General features: G+C 41.5%; 1 protein-coding gene across 1 annotated transcript in view; it reads right to left on the bottom strand.

The window, feature by feature from the left end:
• Positions 1 to 18877, bottom strand: part of LOC139573877 (mitogen-activated protein kinase kinase kinase 5-like) — a 29333-nt gene extending 10456 nt beyond the window's left edge. The window contains exons 1-15 of the mRNA XM_071397815.1: positions 18316 to 18877; positions 17993 to 18132; positions 17087 to 17274; positions 16613 to 16781; positions 12591 to 12697; positions 12106 to 12276; positions 11616 to 11728; positions 11022 to 11181; positions 8358 to 8508; positions 7888 to 7992; positions 7462 to 7514; positions 6618 to 6713; positions 5896 to 5980; positions 5105 to 5238; positions 4147 to 4274 (exon numbers count right to left, since the gene is read on the bottom strand). Of these exons, the coding sequence (XP_071253916.1) occupies positions 4147 to 4274; positions 5105 to 5238; positions 5896 to 5980; positions 6618 to 6713; positions 7462 to 7514; positions 7888 to 7992; positions 8358 to 8508; positions 11022 to 11181; positions 11616 to 11728; positions 12106 to 12276; positions 12591 to 12697; positions 16613 to 16781; positions 17087 to 17274; positions 17993 to 18132; positions 18316 to 18646 (2131 nt within the window). The 5' untranslated portion in view covers positions 18647 to 18877. The remainder of the gene's footprint in view (positions 1 to 4146; positions 4275 to 5104; positions 5239 to 5895; positions 5981 to 6617; positions 6714 to 7461; positions 7515 to 7887; positions 7993 to 8357; positions 8509 to 11021; positions 11182 to 11615; positions 11729 to 12105; positions 12277 to 12590; positions 12698 to 16612; positions 16782 to 17086; positions 17275 to 17992; positions 18133 to 18315) is intronic.
• Positions 18878 to 24666: the final 5789 nt, after the last annotated feature.

Here is a 24666-nt window from a genome sequence, read left to right as displayed (position 1 = left end):
CAGTGGGTTTCACTAAGCCTTCACAACAGTATGTAGCTGAAAGTGTAGGGATTTGTACCATCCTTTTTACAGTGCATTCAGAAAGTATTCAGACCCCTTGACTTTTTCCACATTTTTTTAAGTTACAGCCTTATTCTAAAATGGATTACATTTTCCCCCCACATCAATCTACACACAATACCCCATATTGACAAAGCGAAAACAGGGTAAGACATGTTTGCAAATGTATTAAAAAAAATACATTATTGCCATTAGTATTCAGACCCTTTGCTATGAGACTCGAAATTGAACTCAGGTGCATCTTATTTCCATTAATCATCCTTGAGATGTTTCTACAACTTGATTGGAGTCCACCTGTGGTAAATTCAATTGATTGGACATGATTTGGAAAGGCACAAACCTGTCTAAATAATGTCCCACAGTTGACAGTGCATCGGAAACCAAGCCATGAGGTCAAAGGAATTGTCCGTAGAGCTCTGAGACAGAATTGTGTCGAGGCACAGATCTGGGGAAAGGTACTAACAAAATATCTGCAGCATTGAAAGTCCAAGAATACAGTGCCCTCCATCATTCTTAAATGGAAGAAGTTTGGAACGACCAAGACTCCTCCCAGAGCTGGCCGCCCGACCAAACAGCAATGGGGTAGAAGGGCATTGGTCAGGGAGGTGACCAAGAACCCAATGGTCACTGACAGAGTTCCAGAGTTCGTCTGTGGAGATGGGACAACCATCTCTGCAGCACTCTACCATAAAGGCCTGATTGGTGGAGTGGCCAGACGGAAGCCACTCCTCAGTAAAAGGCACATGACAGCCTGCTTGGAGTTTGCCAAAAGGCACCTAAAGCACTCTCAGACCATGAGAAACAAGATTATCTGGTCTGATGAAACCAAGATTGAACTCTTTGGCCTGAATACCAAGCGTCACGTCTGGAAAAAACCTGCCACCATCCCTACTGTAACAATTGCTTAACACTCTGGGCTACTGTATGTTTAAGCTTAAACTCTATTGGATCAGTTAGGTTCGCTACTGGAGCAGTAGGGAGAAATAAACTGCACAACTGAATAATTTAGGATAAGAATGCCTGCTTGTATTTTGTAAATAAAAATACTTACAAAAAATGATTCACCTTGAGTAAATATTGATATGTGAAATTTGTACAATGAGCTCAATATGAATGAAATACATCAATGGTACTACAGACTTAGATATTGGGCATATATCCGGCCTATAGTTTACTAGGGTGCACCCAACTCTATCTTTATCTGAGAATCTCTCAGATGACAATGTTCAAAATTCAATAGCAATACAATAAACATGAATCCACAGAAAACACAAACCAATTCACAAATACTGACATAACCCAATATGAGATGGAATCAAATATGAGTAACTGTGCCTATCAATAAACACTAAGTTTTTTAAGTGTAGCATGTGCTTATAACAATCCCACTACAATGTACGATGCAATGTACGATGCAATGACGTCTTGCAAAAAAAATGCTACCACACCATAGTATGGCAGTGCAAATTCAGTGTTCACCAAGGAAAATAAATCTTCACATGCAAATCTTCTTATTTATGTCCTGGATTCGGGCGGCTCGCCATCCTTGGTGGAACTGAATCAATAATCATAAAACCTGACATATAACCATTAATATAGTGTTTAGCTTTAATCTCTTACAGGACTAAGAAAATAAAACTTAGTCAAAATACTTTATACTTTTAACTACAGCACCAGGCTCACGTGGACTGAACAATAAACTAGCCCGGGTAAATGAAAAGTACACGTGCTTACACCTACACGTAATTTATTATAAAGTAATCTAAAACATAAGTGTACCAAAATGGATTATGATACTAGTTAATCACATTTTATAAAAGTATGAAAACGAAAATAGTTCGCCATGCATGATTAGCATGCTCACTAACGTTTGCTATTTCAATTAACGATAGCTGAGCTAGCCTAAATGTTAACGGCTTGTGCGTATGCACTTAGGTTGGAGTCATTAAAACTCGTTTTTCAACCACTCCACAAATGTCTTTATAACTAACTATAGTTTTGGCAAGTCGGTTAGGACATCTACTTTGCGCATGACAAGTAATTTTTCCAACAATTGTTTACAGACAAATTATTTCACTTAATCACAATTCCAGTGGGTCAGAAGTTTACATACACTAAGTTGACTGTGCCTTTAAACAGCTTGGAAAATTCCAGAAAAATGATGTCATGGCTTTAGAAGCTTCTGATAGGCTAATTGACATAATTTGAGTCAATTGGAGGTGTACCTGTGGATGTATTTCAAGGCCTACTTCAAACTCAGTGCCTCTTTGCTTGACATCATGGGAAAATCAAACGAAATCAGCCAAGACCTCAGAGAAAAAAATTGTAGACCTCCACAAGTCTGGTTCATCCTTGGGAGCAATTTCCAAACGCCTGAAGGTATCACGTTCATCTGTACAAACAATAGCACGCAACTATAAACACCATGGGACCACACAGCCGTCATACCACTCAGGAAGGAGACGCGTTCTGTCTCCTAGAGATGAACGTACTTTGGTGCGAAAAGTGCAAATCAGTCCCAGAACAACAGCAAAGGACCTTGTGAAGATGCTGGAGGAAACAGGTACAAAAGTATCTATATTCACAGTAAAACGAATCCTATATCGACATAACCTGAAAGGCCGCTCAGCAAGGAAGAAGCCACTGCTCCAAAACCGCCATAAAAAAAGCCAGACTACGGGTTGCAACTGCACATGGGGACAAAGATTGTACTTTTTGGAGAAATGTTCTCTGGTCTGATGAAACAAAAATAGAACTGTTTGGCCATAATGACCATCGTTATGTTTGGAGGAAAAAAGGGCGATGCTTGCAAGCCGAAGAACACCATCCCAACCGTGAAGCACGGGGGTGGCAGCATCATGTTGTGGGGGTGCTTTGCTGCAAGACCCATTTGCTGCACTTCACAAAATAGATGGCATCATGAGACAAGACAATTATGTGGATATATTGAAGCAACGTCTCAAGACATCAGTCAGGAAGTTAAAGCTCGGTCGTAAATGGGTCTTCCAAATGGACAATGACCCCAAGCATACTTCCAAAGTTGTGGCAAAAAGGCGTAAGGACAACAAAGTCAAGGTATTGGAGTGGCCATCACAAAGCCCTGACCTCAATCCCATAGAAAATTTGTGGGCAGAACTGAAAAAGCGTGTGCGAGCAAGGAGGCCTACAAACCTGACTCAGTTACACCAGCTCTGTCAGGAGGAATGGGCCAAAATTCACCCAACTTATTGTGGGAAGCTTGTGGAAGGCTACCCGAAACATTTGACCCAAGTTAAACAATTTAAAGGCAATGCTACCAAATACTAATTGAGTGTATGTAAACTTCTGACCCACTGGGAATGTGATGAAATAAATAAAAGCTAAAATAAATCATTCTCTCTACTATTATTCTGACATTTCACATTCTTAAAATAAAGTGGTGATCCTAACTGACCTAAGACAGGGAATTTTTACAAGGATTAAATGTCAGGAATTGTGAAAAACTGAGTTTAAATGTATTGGGCTGAGGTCTCTGTATATAGCCTCATTATTGTTATTTTATTGTGTTAACATTTCCTTTTATGCTATTTAATTGTAATTTTTTTGGTATTATTTTTTAACTCTGCATTGCTGGGAAAAGGTTTGTAATGAAGCATTTCACAGTCAAGTCTACACCTATTGTATTCGGCACATGTGACAGTTTCATAATTAGGGGAGCAGAGAAAGATGAGCAATAGGTAAAGTATTGATGAGAGAATACAGTACCAGAGTGTGTGAGTGGTAGACAGAGATTGAAGGAAGGAGAATGAGTAGTAGAGAGACACACAAAAACTGAGAAGTGAAGACTGAAATTAGTTGTACGGCAGTTTAAAAGTTAAAGCAGGACAGTATACAATTACCAAAACTTCCGTCAGTGAGAGAATGAATGAATACTGTACATACTGAGTGAAGGAGTGATCTAAAGACTACTAATTTGTAGTAGACAGGCACAAAAATTGAAATTAGAACACTGAATAAACTGGTTCTATGTGACCTGGTTTATGGGACCATAGAAACAGAATGAGATTTAATATAGAATGAAATAGATTCTATTTCTATGCTCTGTACCTCCAGGAACCTCCTCCATAAAGATCTTGATGAAGCCGTCCTGACTCATAGAGCCCAGGTACTGAACGATGTTCCTGTGCTTCAGCCTCTTGTGCAGCGCTATCTCCTCATGCAGAGGCTGGGAGTAACTGAGATTCACACACAGATGGGGAGAGAACCAACAGTTAGCATTGGCACTAGATTAGCATAGCATTAGCAAATGGGACAGTGTTCCTCTGCCGTTATAACAACATTGCTACAAAACATAAACAATGTTAGTGCTAGCTGTGCTGTCATTGAAAAACAACAAAATTCCCACTAATCTTGCAGTTGTGCTGACATGGTGTAGCTGTGACCCATACATACTGTATGAATATGATGAGAGCTTTACAAGCACCCGTCATGTGCTGCTTTGGCCTATGTGGCCATTAGTTCTGCAGAGGAACTAAGTATTAACATTTCTTGAACTGTGGGGCTAAGCTCTTAGTCGAGGTCGAAGGCTCGTAAACAAGGAACGGGGAAATCTAAATAGACATCCATCTCTTCAGGGAGTAGATTCCGGTGTAGCTATGGGGATACTGGACAAACATTACACATTTGGAATGTTGAGGAAAACATATGCACATTCATTATTCTCATCATTAATCGTGAATCGTTTCGCTCACAATTATATAATATATTATACATATTAGGCTCAAATAATAATTGGGATTTATGGTATAATGTGCAAAGAAAAGTAGCCTGGTCCCAGATCTGTTTCGTCGTGACAACAAGTATGGTCATTGTTTGACAATACAGCAAAAACAGATCTGGGACCAGGGGGGAAAAAAGGGGGGAAAAGGAGGAAATGTAGCCAGGTCCCAGATCTGTTTGTGCTGTCGTGTCAACAAGTATGTTCATTGTTTGACAATACAGCAAAAACAGATCTGGGACCATGCAAAAAAAAAAAAAAAAAAAAGAGGAAATGTGTTTTCCATACGTTCTGTCTTTCTCTGGGATCTCCTTGATGGCGATGCGGACTTGGTTGCTCAGGTCCCTCCCAGCATACACCACACCATAGGTTCCTTTACCCAGAACCACCTTGTCTCCGTTTTCGCTGGTCTCATAGATAAACTGCAGGAGGTAAGGGAGAAGGTTTAATTCAACAGGAAGACGGGTGTGAAACTAAATGTGTGTGTGGTTCATTAAAAAAAAGTGTTTGAGTGTGTAGGTTAGAAATATTGTAAAGAATTTCACAGGCAACCACAACAGAAAAGGTTGAGTGAGAGTGCGAAGCAATGGGAAAATATGCTAATTTAGAAACCTTTTGCTGCTCTGAACTGCAGTGAACTGAAATACTATTTCAAATTGTATTTGAACCCAGGTTTGCTGGAGTGACATGCTGGACTGAATCCAATGTTCTGTGAATACCAGGAACTTAACACACAAAAATGAGGGGTCGGGAATAGGTTAACCATTGGGGAGCGGTTAAGGGAAACTTTTCACCTTTTGACCCCATCATGACAGGGCTTGTTTGTGTACTGGTAGGGTAGAAGGGGGGTCAAAAACAGAAAAGCAGCCTCGAGAGGGAGGATTCTAGGCTTCTATGGCCCTATCTCAATTTGTCTCTCCGCAAGTCCTTGAATCCTTTCTCCTCACCTCCCTTTCAACCGTATTGGAGGAGAAGGTCCAATGTCTCTCCCCTCGAACCCTGGTTTCCAATGCGTTTTCAGAAGGAAGCAAGAAAAGAGGAAATCGAGGAAAGATGAACTGAGAAAGAGCCTAGCTGACCTCCAGTAATCTTCCAGTGAGCTCGCTGGGGTACTCCACTGGGGCTTCTGCCTGGCTTAGGAGAGAGTTGACCAGCTCACAGAACCTGATGGAGAAACAGCACACACAAGAAACTAAATCATATGGAAAGACAGTCATATATTCATGGACCTCACAGGCAAATCATAGATAAGACCTGCTGAAACACACACAAACAAATTCAGTACACAGCACTGTTATCAATCTTATATGTCATGACATATTAAAGGGGACCTTTCGATTGCCAGTTATTTGCCTTTCACTGTTTCCGCAAATACTACTATGAAAACCACTTCCCATTTCCTTCCTTCTCAGAAAGTCTTGGATAACACTGGGTATTTACTGTATCCCAATACACAACACCTAGATAATAATGTACTGTATTAGCACACAATGTAAAATGCATACACCTATCAATCCACACAGAAAGGGGAGAGAGAAGCAGGCTCTATTTCCATATGCCAGAGTAAAATAAACATTAACAGTTGTCATGTCAACGCAATCAAATAATGTGATAATGGTTGAATGAACAGGCCCAATCTGTATGTACGTTTTATGTGGGGAATGAATCATTGGTTGATATGGTTGGTTGTTACACCAGTTCCTGCTAGACAGCTGGGGTAAAGGCTGTCTTTTGGTGTGTGTTTGTGCGTGCGTGAGCGTGTGTCTGTGTACAAGTGTGTTTGTATGTGTGTGCGACTCACCCTTTACAGTGCAGCTCGCTGGGAAAGCAGAGTTGGAAGTCATCCGAGTTCTCCAGGACATACAGGAAGCAGCTACGCTCGTCAAACTTGGAAACACTGAACAGGTCAAAAGGTTAAAGAGGGGGATTAGGAGCTACACAACACTTCAAAGCGAACAGCGGCATCACAATGAAATAACAACAAGTATTCTCAAAATAGCAATGCAGGCAAACAAAGTTAAAGGAATATGAATCAAGACAAGAAAAGGCAATAATAACACATTCAATACGTGGCTCTGCAATTCAGAGAATTTGTTTTCTTCTTTGTATCTCGTATAGATTGAAATACTGATAGGTTTCAAGCCACCGGGTGATAGTGTTGCAAATACAAACTGAAATAAAATAAATCTACCTACTGCCCTGGAGGCAGTTCGGTAAGCAAAACAAGGGTAAAGTACACAGTGACCTCCACAGCCAAATAGACACGGACACACACACACATATCCAATCCCAGTCTTTGAAAACAGCACAGACAAAAACACCCTGATGGCCAGTGGCCAAATCCGCCAGACAGTTAAAGTGTTTAGACTCAGTAGACCGCAACCTGGGTTCAAATACTATTTGAAATCCTTTCAAATACTTTAGCCGGGCTTGACTGAGCACAATGGAACCAATAGAGTAGTCGCAAACCTGCAAACTCCGCCCATCTGGAACTCCAGGCAGGCTAAAACAAACGCTGAAATATTTCAAATAGTATTTCAACCTAGGTCTGGTAGACTAGCCCTGATGATGAGGCTTGAAGGCTTGAACACCACACACCCACACACATCAAATGTTAGCACACTCTGTACTGTCAGTTACCATACCTCACTCCCCGGATTTGCGAGGCTGGGAAAGTCCACTGGGCTTTCTGGCCTTTCTATGGAAGGGAAGACATGGCAGACTGTCAAAATGCTCACTCAACAGTCTAAACACACACAAAGTATGCACGTGACTGCACACACTCGCGGGCGCGCGCTTCCTCATTAGGCGTGTCTTCTTTCCCATCACTGACGTGGTGCTGTTAAGAAAACACTCCACGCCTATTCTAGTTAAACACACCATTCTGTCTCACACCATTCCTGAACTACCATTTTCAATGTATTGACAGGTTGAAAACTGTAGACCTGTACAGTAGAACTCAGTAGTTAAATATCTACAAGGCGATAGGGGTCTGTTTACCTGGTCCCAGATCTGCTTGTACTGTATTAGCCAACTCTTATGGTCATTGTCATGCCAAACATGGTCTGTACCTTCAGGGGTGTGATGTGGTTGAGCCGAACCGTGCAGCTGTCGTCCTCCTCACTCACACACACTATGGTGGGCTGGAGCACTTTGGTCTGCTCCAGGATCAGAACCTGACGAACGGCAATGGTTTAGCATTAAAAGGTTACTTTTCTAAATACTTTCGCTGCAGAAAGGCACTGTACATTGTCAACGTGACAAACTATCCCGGCAGGGTGACGCCAAGTGCCAACTTCATTAGCAATTATCTAACCATGACGGTGCAGTTAAAATAGATGTTAAAGCAAATATTTTTTACTGCTCTGCATTTGAATGGCCAGAACTGTTATATACAAGACAGAGATAATCTATTGAGATCTCACAAAGCAATGTGGGTTTGAGGAACTGGGAGTACTGGAGTCTGACAGAGTGTCTTGGCAGCGGACAAGACACTAACTAAATAAAGCTGAATGTACTGGGAGCTGTGGTGAGGTCTTACTGGGCAGCGGTCAGTGGAAACAGTGGGCTTGCAGGCTTGCAGCATCAGCTCCATCCAGAAGTCCACAGTCTCCTGTTTAGACGGTTTCACCTCCGGGGGCTTGGTGAACTGACGATACAAGATGAACGTCTCCATGACCGAGCCCACATACCTCAAAAGAAAGATGCGAATAAGTATTTGAAAATCAAAATAAAGTTGACCTTATAGAGACATTGACATTGACCTTAAAGAGGCCATACCAATATTTTTCTTAGGGGAAAGGGGTCCCCTAAATGGACAGTATCTTTAACATTAAAGGTCCCGCATAAAATCATGTTTTTCATCAAATGGATGATATTTGGATGAAGCCAGATCAGAGTTGGATGACCAAAGTAAGAAAAATGACTGTTGCTGGTACATTGATCAAGTCTGAGCATAAAGTTACTGGTCCCCTCCCCGGGTCAAAAACTTGAATTCAGATGGTGGGATTATTTAGGGATTTGTGTGACATCACATAAAGCCTTAATTTGAATATACCAATGGTAATGTCTTATTCTCTTACCTAATCTAAATAAGTACCGCCTCATAACCATCAGCACAGAAGGTGTGTTTGCAGAGGGGTGTGGTTTACATAGCTAGCTAGTCTACTGGTGCCAAAACTTGACTGCAGGGTGACATCAGATTCCAGGTTTCTCGTATTCATCTATGGCAAAAAAAATTATAGGTTTCCCCTTTCATCTGTGTCTGGTGTTTGCTAGTTACTGGCTAGCTAGTTCTTCAGCCATCATGGAACAAAAAGGGGGGAAGTGTCATTCAAAATTCAGACGCAGTTGTCATGTAATATATCTGTCAGTGCTGCTGCAAACTGCAACAGAAGAGACATGGCAAATGGGAGATTTTGACATCATTGATAGTCATGGTTTATGAACATGGTCTGGCAGTCAACATATATATATATTTTATGAGGCATAGCCAGACCTCACCCTGTCCAGTTTCAACTGAAATTGTCCAAGATGAACTAGCTACAAGATGAACAAGCTAGCTATCTTCATGATCTCACTGCAACACTGCTGTCATGACGTGGCCCTTTCTGGGTGTAGATCATGGCTTCCCCCTCTCTTTCTCTCACTCTCCTAAACCCAGGTTTTATTGCCCCAGGTCGTAAATACCACAGAGACTCTCCCTGACCATGCAATTGAGAGAGAGTTTCACAGTAAGAAAAACGGATTCTCCCGCCCAATTCTACTACGTCCCAGAATTTGAGAATGGAACAATATTCCTATTTTGGAGAATGTGTAGACGGTCGGTGGAGAAGCCAGCTACGACCCGGCCCGTTTTGTTTCATGTTTGTGACCTCATGAAAAGACAAGTGCCTCAGTTATGGAGGTTTGCATCTAATTCTTGTATAAAGTGAATAAGTAAAGATGAAACTATTTGTGAAATGATGTAATGTGATGTTAACCTTTAATTTGAGAGACATGTATTCCCTGTAAAGTTTCACTAGTCAGCGGCCACAAATTATAATTTTGTAATCTGAAGATTTTCCGTGGTGCCCCGACTTCCTAGTTAATTAAATGTACATGATTAGTTGAATCACGTAATAATAATTAGAGAATTGATTTGGTAAAATAACAGTCTACACCTTTAATGATAGCCAGACACGACACTGCTCATTACATCCAAGTTGCTTTACATAAATATTTCAAAGAAATGTCAGTCAAGGTGAGCTCTCCTCCACTCAGCCTATTAGCTCCCTGCCCACTCAGCCCATCTTTTCAGCCTTACTGATAGTTAGACATAAGAGAAAAAGTGAATTCTCAAATTCTGAGCATTTTTAAATTGAGAGAAAAAAAATAAGGCTATTTTACATGGTAATCCGAATGACTGTGCGGGCCCTTTAATAAGATATTTTGAAATGTGCCCTCTCATTCTGGTTTCTAATCATCTCAATCTCAAAAACAAGGTTCATATAACATCAGTGTTATTGAGTACATCACTGGGGCCAAGCTTCCTGCCATCCAGGACCTATATAATAGGCGGTGTCAGAGGAAAGCCCATAAAATTGTCAGAGACTATAGTCACCCAAGTTATAGACTGTTTTCTCTGCTACCGTACGGTAAGCGGTACGGGAGTGCCAAGTCTAGGACCAAAAGGCTCCTCAACAGCTTCTACCCCCAAGCCATAAGACTGCTGAACAATTTTTTTTTTAATCGCCACCCGGCAATTTACATTGACACCACCCCCCTCCCTTTTGTACACTGCTGCTACTGGCTGTTTATTATTTATGCATAGTCACTTCACCCCCACCTACATGTACAAATTACCTCAACTAACCTGTACCCCCACACACTGACTCGGTACCGGTGCCTGCTGTATATAGCCCCGTTATTGTTATTCTTATTGTGTTACTTTTTATTTTAGTCTACTTCGGAAATATTTTCTTTTTGAACTCTTCTTGAACTGCACTGTTGGTTAAGGGCTTGTAAGTAAGCATTTCACGGTAAAGTCTACACTTGTTCTATTCGGCGCATGTGACAAATAAAGTTAGATTTCAATCTGTTAGAATGATATGCTCATATATTTCAAATCAAGAATGCCTGCCTGGTCCCAGATCTGTTTGTCCTGTCTCGAATGTTTGCAGTGACAATGACCATAGGATTTGACATGAACTGTGACTCCTCTCACCACATGGGTGCATTGAGCCGGTAGAGTTTCTCTGAAGCCTCGATGACCTTCCTGTGTTCGTTAGCCAGGATGCTGGCTCCCAGGTAGAAGCCTACGTCCCAGTAGTCCTGCATCTTCTCCAAGCTGCCCTTCCTCCCCAGGAGGCTGCTCAGGGTCACGCCTGGATACACACACACAACAAACACAAACACAGACGGGCGCAGACAGACACACATGTTAGATAGTGAGAATATTATTATTATATTTATATTTTTTTTCAGGCTAACAGTATGGCATCGAAATGTAACAAAAGAAAAAGAGACATGACATGGCACAGAAGCCCAAATAGAATAACAGTGACATGCATTGATAAATAATGTACGGGTGTAATTATTTAGTGTCTTTATGCAGGCTGTTAGCAATGATGACAGTGATTGGCAGGGTTTAAGACTGCACCAACAATTAGCCCACACTCGGTTGATCACAGACATGGATAAATAAAATAAGGCAATTGTAGTTTACTTAAGCAATTAAACAAAACAAAACATGAACACAAAAGTTCCCTTTGACAGGCTACTGATCCAGGGCAGTGGAGTGTCGGTGTGAATAATGTACCTATTTTCCGCAGCTCGATGGAGGTGTCAAATTCGTGGCCGGCAGCCATCAAGAGGACAACGTTGTTGATGCCGGAGTGAAGGGTTGGCTCTGTCTTGAAGGCTTTGCCGTACCTGGGGGAGAATCCACGAAGGGAGATTAAAACTGATTCATTAATACATATTGCTGCCCAGTCAATGAGCTGACCTAAGCAATGATTTGTTTAATAACGGCGTATCATATAGTATCAGGTGTGTCGTGACTGTTTATGCCATCTGCTATGTCTTAATTCTAACAGTGTTATGCAGCCTTTATGACAGAGGACTCAAGTAAAGTGTAACAGAAAGGATGGAGGGAACTCAAAGGGATAACATAACAGACTGATGTAGAGCCCTAGTAAGGAGGACTTGACTGGAGTGAGTGAAGGGATGCTGTGTCTACGGTGTGCATATTAGGACGAATTACAAGTCCAAACTGCTGTACTAATATGGATACTGTAATGGTGTCTCACCAGTAGCAGGCCTGGTCTCGACTGCGATGGTCTTTAAAGCCAGAGCTCATGAACATGTCTTTGTAGATACGGCCGCAGAGGCAGTGCACGTCCGACGCCACCCTGCCACCTGACTCCACAATGGGCAGAATCACCTCCAGGGCCTTGGCACGGTCACCTGGACGATTCCTCCTGAAGGTCAAAGATTAGGAAACATTATGACAGATGGAATCCTCAGAATCAACAGCCTGTGTCGTGCTGCAAGTTAAAAGTGTCGGGTAAATTTCTTGATGAAACTGTGTGCTTGCTTCAAGCTGTCTAAAATAATAAAGATGGGGGAAAAACAGTAGTGTGCTTTCAGAAAGCCCACTAATTAAGTGTTAAAACAGGGGAAGGCTTTAACCCATTTAGTGTTGTATACACATTATTTCCTTCTATTATATAAGGTGAAAGACTATAGTCAAACAGAATATGTGAGCAATACACAAGTGGAGGAACAATGGTACCTGTTTAAAGCAAATATGTAGTGAAATTTGATATTCTGCTGGGCAGCCACCAAGCACATGGGCAAGTTGTTCAGAGTCTCTACCAGTTTGATAATGGCATCGTAGTCCTGAAGTCAGAAAGAGGACTCGATTACAGCAAACCCTTTATCAACATTATAATAACATCTCTGATTTCAATGAATTATATATTAGGCATGGCTGCAGACACCTTTAATATTCTTTAAATTGACATACAGAGTGAAGGTCCTCATTCAAATTGATTTACTTTAACCCCTGCAGTACTTGTTGGGTTGGGCGACGTCAACCTTTGTTCTATCTTGATTAAGTAGCCATAAACAAAATGGTGACATAAAATGAATATCCCCCTATTTGCCAAGCCAAAAATATATACAGTGCCAGTCAAAAGTTTGGACACACCTACTCATTCAAGAGTTTTTCTTTATTATAACTTTGTTCTACATTGTAGAATAATAGTGAAGACATCAAAACTATTAAATGACACATATGGAATCATGTAGTAACCAAAATAAGTGTTCAACAAATCAAAATATATTTGAGATTCTTCAAAGTACCCACCCGTTGCCTTGATGACAGCTTTGCACACTCTTGGCATTCTCTCAACCAGCTTAACCTGGAATGCTTGAAGGAGTTCCCACATATGCTGCTTTTCCTTCACTCTGCGGTCCAACTCATCCCAAACCACCTCAATTGGGTTGAGCTCGGGTGATTGTGGAGGCCAGGTCATCTGATGCAGCACTCCATCACTCTGCTTCTTGGCAAAATTGCCCTTACACAGTCTGGAGTTGTGTTGGGTCATTGTCCTGTTGAAAAACAAATGATAGTCCCACTAAGCGCAAACCAGATGGGATGGCGTATCGCTGCAGAATGCTGTGGTAGCCATGTTGGTTAAGTGTGCCTTGAAATTATAAATAAATCACTGACAGTGTCACCAGCAAAGCACCCCATCACACCTCCTCCTCCATGCTTCACGGTGGGAACCACACATGTGGAGATCATCTGTTCACCTACTCCGCGTCTCAAAGACAGTTCGAACCAAAAATCTTCAATTTGGACTCATCAGACCAAAGGACAGATTTCCACCGGTCTAATGTCCTTGCTCATGTTTCTTGGCCCAAGCAAGTCTTTTCTTCTTATTGGTGTCCTTTAGTAGTGGTTTCTTTGCAGCTTGAAGGCCTGATTCATACAGTCTCCTCTGAACAGTTGATGTTGAGATGTGTCTGTTACTTGAACTCTGAAGCATTTATTTGGGCTGCAATTTCTGAGGCTGGTAACTCTAATGAACTTATCCTCTGCAGCAGAGGTAACTCTGGGTCGTCCTTTCCTGTGGCGGTCCTCATGAGAGCCAGTTTCATCATAGCGCTTGATGGTTTTTGCGACTGCACTTGAAGAAACTTTCAAAGTTCTTGAAATTTTCCAGATTGACTGACCTTCATGTCTTAAAGTAATGATGGACTGTCATTTCTCTTTGCTTATTTGAGCTGTTCTTGTCATAATATGGAGTTGGTCTTTTACCAAATAGGGCTATCTTTTGTATATCACCCATTCCTTGTCACAACACAACTGATTGGCTCAAACGCATTAAGAAGGAAAGAAATTCCACAAATTAACTTAACAAGGCACACCTGTTAATTGAAATGCATTCCAGGTGACTACCTCATGAAGCTGGTTGAGAGAATGCCAAGAGTGTACAAAGCTGTTATCAAGGCAGAGGGTGGCTACTTTGAAGAATCTCTAATATATTTTGATTTGTTGAACACTTATTTTAGTTACTACATGATTCCATATGTGTCATTTAATATGTTTGATGTCTTCACTATTATTCTACAATGTAGAAAAAAGTTATAATAAAGAAAAACCCAGGAATGAGTAGGTGTGTCCAAACTTGTAACAGGTGCTGTATATTTGTATATATTTAAAATAAATACAATTAAAAAATGGACACTAAAAAGACTGCTAAAAATATATTTTAGTAGCCTATTTCTCTCTATTGGAGGTGTGGCATAAAATAAGTGTGTGTGTCGACACGTAAGACAGCCTCGTGGGCTGTGATATATTATGGTTAGTAAATAATGAATGGCCTGGCTGCAGAGCACGCAACTCTGCTGTCCCCAGAACTGGATAATTATTCAATGATTCGCATTTTTGACTAATCTTCCTCTCTTATTAGGCCTAGGCTTCTATACGTTGTAGGTAGGTTCTGTACATGGCTAATAATAGGCTATTGAAATAGGCCTACTCTACACATCATTTCTTTCATAAGCTTGGCTCAGCTGTTAGTTTCCTTTTGACTTCATTTTTCCACCAAAATATTGTTTGCACAATTTCACTTCCTGTTGCCTGTAATAGTTGCCATTCAAAATAAATCTGTATTAGAAAATCACCTATATATTCTGACTTTCACAATTGTTTCCATTTGAAAGCTGCAACTTTAGGACATTAAACACTTTATTAAAATGGCCTACTTGGGAAATATCTTTTATAATGTTAACTTGTCTTAATGTTTTTGATAAGCTTTTTTTCATTAGTAGGATTTGGCTTTTGGCCATTTGGTTCGCAACAGCAAGTAGGAGGGATTAATCATTTATTTCAGACTAAGCTTTGCTCAACTCTAAGGTTTGTTCAAACTACTAATTCTATTTTTCTATCTTGCTATTGTTTGTTCTACCTCTCATTATTACCTTAGGCCTATCATGTTAAGTTATTCAAAAACAACTTGAAACTGTCTGAGAACTCTGTTAAATAAATGTATTGTTTGATCAGGAAGTAGTACAGCAGGAGGAGGCGGGAGAAAGCCAGCATGCATAAAAACGGATGTCATATTCATATCAAATGGAGAGAAAATACAAAATGAGGCTTTTAAAATAATTAGACACCGGATTGTCCGCTATAAAAAAAAATGTATAGGCTTCGGCTATATGCCCAGATCACCCGACACAGAGAAAAAATATATATGTTTCTGACAGGACATTTTGTGCTGCTTTGGTGAAAATCTTAGCTCTGTCTACATTGTTCTTTTGCATTCTATAAATTGTTTATAACATATTTATTGAAATAGGTTATGCAGGCTATAGCAAAGAAATAGGCCACTTGGCATAGCCCTGCTGTGGGTTGCCCGGGCAGCTCTTTACTGCGTGGTGCCAATCAAGTTGAAATAGGCTATACATTGTCTGTCACGTCACGATGTCATCACCATCAACGATGGCTGTCAATCAGCTTCGATATCCAATACTATCATAATATCAGCCAACCCCTACTAGACAGTGTTCTTGCCTACAACTGAGACCCCCGATAAGATGAGTTTATTTTTACTTAGAATGACCATGGAGGGCTGCCATCTAATCATTGTTAGCATTCAATCCCCTTTATAATTGGTCTTTGTGTTCGCAAGACAAAGAGCATGAATGTTTCAATGAAGGCAACCCTCATGCAAAAACAGGCAACCGTCATGCAAAAACAGGCAACTGTCATGCAGACTGTAGATCCGCCACACCAACACACAGGTTTTAAAAGGTAGATTCAGCGATGCATGTAGTAAACTGCAGAGTTGGGCCAATTTCCACAACTAAAAGTATGAGCACGAGGCTAAACTTCTCAGCTATTGTGGTCCTGCAGCTATCACATTGCAGCAGTTACTCTGTGTGAGTGAACTGTCTTGCATCACGCTTATCTTCAACATGTGTGGTTCATCCTTCTGCTCGTGGTAACGTCATATCGCCGATTCTCTGTTTAAAACGCCACAAAAGCATTCCACAGCCATAAAAGTGAGCCCATGCCCAAAAATGTACTGCCCAAACAACAGCCAGCATAACATAAATAAGGGCAGTCTTGACACTGGCAAACACAGTACCACTGAGCCCTCGGTCATGTTCATTAGGCACCAAATAGTAGGAACTACCTGGACTTGTCCAATAAGAAGCGCTCATTTTCCATTACACAAAGCTTTGCTACAATGTAACCTAATAAACATGATCCAGGTCCCTCACTCCCATAGCTAAGCCCACCTGGACATCCCGGTACGACAGCAGTAAGTTCATGATGATGTCTGGGCTGAGCAGCTCCACCGTGTCAAGGCGCTTCTGGATGCGGCCCAGCTCCTGACTCAAATCCTGGCCACTGAAGCGTTCCCGGGCTGTGCGGATCTCATGCCGGATGGACTCCCGGAAGTACTCACTAATAAGAGAGACAGTTGTACCCTTAAGCAAGGCACTTAGCCCCTGAAACTGCTCTTGACCCAGAGGCATATATTGTACATAGCACAAATGACTGATAATAGCTCATGTCTAACTGAAAGACATTTGCAGTTGGGCAGTCTAGACATTTCCAAGCTTAACCTTGTACTTTATTTGCTGCTATTCTCCCACCCAGCCAAGCTATCAAACCAAGCAGTTTGGTTGAGCAAAACTAAGTGAAAAACACAACGAGGGAGTCATAAGGGAATAATTAGACATGCAGTGTGGGTAGCATGACATGCTGACCTGGCATGAACGTGCACATTATCCAGCAGTTGAATGAGCCTCTCTACCAGTGGGGTGAGGAGGGCTTCCAGTTGGAAGCTTGGCTGCATCAGTTCTTTGATGCCGTTTAAGAGGGTCGCGTCGCAGGCAAACACCTTGCCCTGTGGCAACACCACATACGGGATGAACGTGTAGCTCCCACACTGCTCCTGAGGGAAGACACACATACGGGCATTAATATACAAGCTCACACACACACAAGCGTTATCTATATGCAGCATACATAAACATATGATGACCAAACCCCGGCACACTACTAGCAAACAGAAACATATACAATATTCACGTTGGTACCACTGTATTAACATGTGTTCAAATATTAGGAAATGTTTTTGCTTAATTACATCTTGGCAAAAGCTTAATAAACATAAATGAGGTTATGAACACTGTTCCATTGTCATATGCCTGCTTGAGGATAATGATAATGGAATACTCACCTTGGTACCTTATCCATACCAGAGTGGTATCATGCTCTAATAGCAGAGCTGCTTTAAACACAGATATCTACTAAACACACACATCCGCTTGAAAGGTCTAAGGAAATCCATTGACCTATAAACCCATAAGAGACTGCAATTCAACTTATAAAACAACCCTAGGATCAACTTATATCAGAGAAATCAGGGCTAAAAATATATTTTTTAAAGTACAGCAGTAGTTTTTGGCAATATTAAGCAACTGGTGGTGGGATTGTTGTGGCAATGGAAGGGACATCTTTATGGCACTGTAGCCTACTTCTTCCAAAATGTCACACCCTAAAATCTGTTTACAACCCAATTTTCCCCCAAAGTGAGCTGGCAAAAGGCCAACTTGGTCCCTTCGTCAATTATTTAATAATTGTAAACTCTCACAATGCCCTGGGTGTACCTTGAGTGCTTGCAGGTCGCTGTCCTGCTTGTAACAATACAGGATGATGTTATTGGTCATGCTGAAGCTCTCTCTTACGCCCAGGTGATAGAAGAGGGACTGCTGGCAGTAAGTATCACTCATTTCCACCACTGCCACATCTGTCAAAAGAGAAAGGCCAAATTGGGTGTCGAAAAACGAAAACACCCGTGCAGCGCAGGTACGCACTTAAAATACCTGTGTGTGCAGAACACACACCAACTTTTTGGCCAACAACACTTCAGAAGAATGAAGTAGTGTGGTGTGGCCAATGCCTTACTGACAGTAGGCATGACTATACTTGCCTGCATTGTAGAATATATCAAGAATGTCAGTCGTCCCAAGCGATATTCTCTCGAAAGGAATGGTTTTGAACACCGCGTGTGTATCCGCGCAGGCTTCTTTCACGGACTTCAGTGACAAATTCTCTTCCGTCTGTGGCAGGGATGCATCCTCAGTGACAATGTATGCAACAGCAACAGCCCTAGTCCGGCTCCGGGGGGAAATAATGTGTTTATTCGAGGTGCTGAGTTCAATAGCCAAAGGGTCCTGCCATAAACTTCCAGCTGATACCCAAACAGGATCCTTTCTCTTAACCTCGTGCAGGCTCATACGCCTGCGTTCGGTGGTATACATTTCCCCAAATATTCAAGAACGCATATTCCAGTGTTGAATACCCTTCATAGACAGTGCAGCTCTGTTCCTGCAAATTCCCCAGGTGCGTCTCGTCTCGCCCCCGTTTCCAGTGACATTCCTTGAACTGTTCCATAATCTCTACACGCCTTTAACCCCTCCCATATCCCCGGTTGCAATGCGCGATTTCGTTTTGCGTGGCCAATGGAATGGTCTAAAATGTAAAGACTACGCCGACCGGGTCAAGAACCACCCGGTCGGCGTAGTCTTTACATTTTAGACCATTCCATTGGTCCTTAACTGAAATATCTACTCACCAAGGGCACCGGGCATGCGAAACGAACTCGCCCAATGTCTAGCCCAGATTAACTGTTGGATTTAGAGAGGCTCTTCTACGACCTCTGCTGACTACGTAGTGGTGTAGGCAGAAATTCGTTGGCGGGTGAGCCTGCAGAAATATTGCTATGTGGTAGAGATAAATTTGTTGTTTTATAGCTAATTTTATGCGATTCTACACATTTTGCTATGAGACTGATAGAAAATGTTGCTGTTTTAAAGCTCATTTCCTGTAATTCTACACATTTTGCCATGGGGCAGAGGAAAATGTGCATTTTTATGCTCATTTTATGCTATGCTACACATTTTGCAATGAGGCTGAGAGAACATAATTCAGTTTATGTTACAAAAAAAACATAAAATCTTACTAACGAAGTGCAATGCTTGCTATGAATTCTACCTGGTGGTGTTTGCATGTTTAGGTAAAAAGACAAATAATGTCCTGTTAGGAACACTGACAAGTAAAGGACATAAAAATATATTTGGGTGATTGGGTGGATCTGGCTCCCCAGTGGGTGGGGTATGCTGATGATTCAACCATACACGCATCAGCAACAATAGCTAATGAAGCCACTGAAACCCTTAACAAAGAGTTGCAGTCTGTTTTGGAATGGGTGGCCAGTAATAATCTGGTCCTGAACATCTCTAAAACTAAGAGCATTGTATTTGGTACAAATCATTCCCTTAAATTCTAGACCTCAGCTGAATCTGGTAATGAATGGTATGGCTGTTAAACAAGTTGAGGCGACTTAGATTGTGAACTGTCATGGTCAAAACATATAGATTCAATGGTTGAAAGATGGGGAGAGGTCTGGCCGTAATAAAGAGATGCTCTGCTTTTTTGACACCACACTCCAAAAAGCAAGTTCTGCAGCCTCTAGTTTTGTCTGATCTTGATTATTGTCCAGTTGTGTGGTCCAGTAATGCAAGGAAAGACCTAGTTAAGGCGCAGCTGGCCCAGAATAGAGCGGCACGTTTTTCTCTTAATTGTAATCAGAGGGCTGATATAAATACTATGCATGCCAGTCTCTCTTGGCTAAGAGTTGAGGAGAGACTGACTGCATAATTTCTTCTTTTTATAAGAAACAACGTGTTGAAAATCCTAAATTGTTTGCATAGTCAACTTACAAACAGCTCTGACACACACACTTATCCCACCAGACATGTCACCAGGGGTCTTTTCACAGTCCCCAAATCCAGAACAAATTCAATAAAGTGTACAGTATTATATAGAGCCCTTATTGCATGGATCTTCATTCCATCTCATATTGCTAAAATAAACAGAACAAATTGTCTCAAAAAACAGATAAAGCAACACCTCGCTGCACAACGCCTCTCCCCTATTTGACCTAGATAGTTTGTGTGTATGCATTGATATGTAGGCTACGTGTGCCTTTTAAAATGTTTTATGTAGTTCTGTCCTTGAGCTGTTCTTCTCTATTTATGTTCTGTATTATGTCATTCTGTATTACGTTTCATGTTTTGTGTAGACCCGAGGAAGAGAAGCTGCTGCTTTTGCAACAGCTAATGGGGATCCTAATAAAATACCAAATAAACTCAGCCAGAAAAGAAACGTCCTTACACTGTCAACTGCGTTTATTTTCAGCAAACTTAACATGTGTAAATATTTGTATGAACATAACAAGATTCAACAACTGAGACATAAACTGAACAAGTTCCACAGACATGTGACTAACAGAAATTAAATAATGTGTCCCTGAACAAAGGGGGTGTCAAAATCAAAAGTAACAGTCAGTATCTGGTGTGGCCACCAGCTGCATTAAATACCGCAGTGCATCTCCTCCTCATGGACTGCACCAGGTTTGCCAGTTCTTGCTGTGAGATGTTACCCCACTCTTCCACCAAGGCACCTGCAAGTTCCCGGACATTTCTGGGGGGAATGGCCCTAGCCCTCACCCTCCGATCCAACAGGTCCCAAACATGCTCAATGGGATTGAAATCCGTGCTCTTCGCTGGCCATGGCAGAACACTGACATTCCTTTCTTGCAGGAAATCACACACAGAACGAGCAGTATGGCTGGTTGCATTGTCATGTACCACATGAGGGAGGAGGATGTCTTCCCTGTAACGCACAGTGTTGAGACTGCCTGCAAAGACAACAAGCTCAGTCCGTTGATGCTGTGACCCACCGCCCCAGACCATGACGGACCCTCCACCTCGATCCCGCTCCAGAGTACAGGCCTCGGTGTAACGCTAATTTCTTAGACGATAAACGCAAATCCGAACATCACCCCTGGTGAGACAAAACTGCGACTCGTCAGTGAAGAACACTTTTTGCCAATCCTGTCTGGTCCAGCGACAGTGGGTTTGTGCCCATAGGCAACATTGTTGCCGGTGATGTCTGATGAGGACCTGCCTTACAATAGGCCTACAAGCCCTCAGTCCAGCCTCTCTCAGGCTATTGCTGACAGTCTGAGCACTGATGGAGGGATTGTGTGTTCCTGGTGTAACTTGGGCAGTTGTTGTTGCCATCCTGTACCTGTCCCGCAGGTGTGATGTTTGGATGTACCGATCCTGTGCAGGTGTTGTTACACGTGGTCTGCCACTGTGATGACAGTCAGCTGTCCGTTCTGTTTCCCTGTAGCGCTGTCTTAGGCGTCTCACAGTACAGACATGGCAATTTATGCCTAAGGCACATTCACGCAGATAAGCAGGGACCCTGGGCATCTTTCTTTTGGTGTTTTTCAGAGTCCGTAGAAAGGCCTCTTTAGTGTCCTATGTTTTCATAACTGTGACCATAATTGCCTACCGTCTGCAAGCTGTTAGTGTCTTAACGACCGTTCCACAGGTGCATGTTCATTAATTGTTTATGGTTCATTGAACAAGCATGGGAAACAGAGTTTAAACCCTTTACAATGAAGATCTGTGAAGTTATTTGAATTTTTAAGAATTATCTTTGAAAGACAGAGTCCTGAAAAAGGGATGTCCCTTTTTTTGCTGAGTTTAGGATATGATGTTCATGTGCACATGAACACTTGCTACAGTAATGAGAAAGTTTATTTCCATTTGTAATGTGTCCTTTGTTTGAAGTTTGCTGTCTCAGAGCACCATGTCTTATCTGTCATGCCCATGCGTAATGGGAGCGTGTGCGACTGCGCGCCTCCATAAGTAATACTTTTGCCACCTGTTGGCCTGCAGAACTATTGTTATGAAAGATGTATTCATTAAACTGGTACCGGGGAACTTCAGATAAGTCTTGTGAGGCTTGTGTGCCTCTTGAGCAAAACAACCGACATGTATGTATTCATGAGAGACTCATGTAGCCCAATCTGTTCGGATGCTACAGACAGAGGAGTCCAGTTGAGGAGGGGTCATAAAACGGAGAACACCATGTTTGTGAAAGTCTCATCTTTCCAGAGCCGTTGGATTAAGACGCAGCCCATGCAGAAATATATAGTTTTTAAACATTAGGATTTTGAGGGGGGTTTTTATATTATGGTAATTTGGTTTCCGCAGGGCCGTGGAAATTGTATAAGGGTTAATATGCCATATTTGGGCAAAGAGCTCCATGTTTAATGGTATAGTCCACAGGGAGGGGCCATAGGTATAAAGGTACCTGTGAGCTGGAGTTATGTTCTGGCTCTGCTATGTGAGCTGTGTGGGAGGCTGTCTATAGCCTGGTATACCCCAACCTGCTATAGTTGGTTTAGTAGGGTAGGCCTGATTAAGGCTTAAGTTTTCAATTTAGATTTAAATCTGTATTTGAGAGTCTGTTCATATTGTAAATATGTAAATAAGTACATTGTGTAAATATTCATTCATTGGATTTCGTCATTCACCGGGAACCACCTTTCACTGTTAATAAACTGGACACTCTTTTGCACCTGATCCTGCTGCCTCCTGCTACTTATTGCATAAAAGGCTGCTTCAACATCCAGTCTCTACAACAGCATCAGAGAGAAAATGTGTCATTTTTCAAGCTAATATCCTGAAATTCTACACATTTTGCCATGAGGCAGATAAAAACATTCAGTTTATGTTCCATTTTTTTTTTAAGGGGAATACAAGAAGTACTGAGTACTATGGAGCCTCCAAAACCCATGTTGCCCAGGGTTAAGAACATACATTGTAGAATAAAGGCGCTAGGCTATATGTTATATTTTTCATTGTTATTTCTAAAAACGTTCTTAATATCGACAGTAATAGTGGAATTATAGTGTTTCACAATATTCTTTTCCCAAAAAATGTATTAGGTCCACACAAAATTGCATTTATTGGTAGAGCGTTGTTATTGGTCAACAAAAGACGACTATCCCGTGGTCAAATTGACTTGAGTTTCCTTTAGCTTCAATAGACAGGTTAGCTGACGTCGCAAAAACCATGTGCACGCTTACAAGGGGCAGCAGGCCGTGTGTTATGGTTCTGGATGGACACATAGCTAGCAACAATGTCAAGAAACTGCCATTTGGTGAATCTTTAGTGGCTCGTTTCAGCTCATTTGATCTCGTTCTTAATACCATGTCTTATTTATAGGTGTTTTGACTGTCACATCTATGCTAATATGGCAAAAAAATGCTAGCCATCTAATGTAAACCTAACGATGTATTTGAGAAACAAGTGCTCATTGTTCAACTATGTGTTTTCAATAAACATTGGAGATGGAATATGTTAACAAATGATGTCAAAAATCTACGCCAACCCCGTGTTTTGTCCCATAGTTGCGCACCTGGCGTTGTTTTTTTGCTAAACAATCAACCCCTACTATAACCCCAAAGTAAGATTCCACAGCCACAAAGTCAAAATTGGCTACAAAAAAAATAGGTTAGGGTTTAATTTAAGGTTAGGCATAAGGTTATCATTGCAGTTGTTAGGGTTAGGTTTAAATTCAAATGTTAATTAGAGAAATTGTAGAATTAGGCGGGGTTTATGACTTTGTAGTTGTAAAAACGAGTGACAACCAAATTACTGGGGCCAGCAAATCTCGTCAAATTGACTGGGGCTGAGCGATTTTCTACATGTTTAACATTTGCTGGCCTCAGTCAATTTGACAAGAGTCTTTCGCCTTTCATTGACCAATAAGGCTGCACCATTAGAATGCAATTGTGTCCGCCCCCAATAACATTTTTTGGGGAAAAATACTATCACTGTAATATTATTACATTGTATTGCATTACACCCTCTAAACTTATTCGACAGATACCGGTCTTTGGCCAAAATGCGTTTTGTAATATTCATGTAATTATCATCTTGCAGTACCCCCGTGGCCCACACTGAGAACCGCCAGGGGTACTCAACTCAACCTACGAGGTCCAGAGCCTGCTGGTTTTCTGTTCTACCTGATAATTGCACACACCTGGTGTCCCAGGTCTAAGTCGGTACCTGAAAAAATGCAGTGTGGTCCAGAGTTAAGTTTGAGGGGTCTACGCAATACTATTACTGATATGACAGAAATGTATGAGAAAACGTTACTCACACAACGCAGCGCGCCATAGGACTGCAGGCAAGGCTAATAAAACTGAAATAACCGTGGTTATCAGAATTTGGGGTAAATTAGAGTTTGTAGAAGTTGCAACATTTATCTCTGGTTTATCACTTGATGTATGTGGCTTACTGTAAGGTTATGATGGTTTACTGTAAGGTTACGATGGTTTACTTGACCATACAGTAAATCATCAAAGGAATGGCAGATGTAAACCTGAACTACGAACAAACATCAACAAAACTAA

This window comes from Salvelinus alpinus, chromosome 4 (assembly GCF_045679555.1).
Source record: "Salvelinus alpinus chromosome 4, SLU_Salpinus.1, whole genome shotgun sequence".
Taxonomy (NCBI): Eukaryota; Metazoa; Chordata; class Actinopteri; order Salmoniformes; family Salmonidae; genus Salvelinus; species Salvelinus alpinus.
The sequence above is the reverse complement of the archived record's forward strand: the minus strand, read 5'-3'. Positions and strand labels throughout refer to the sequence as shown.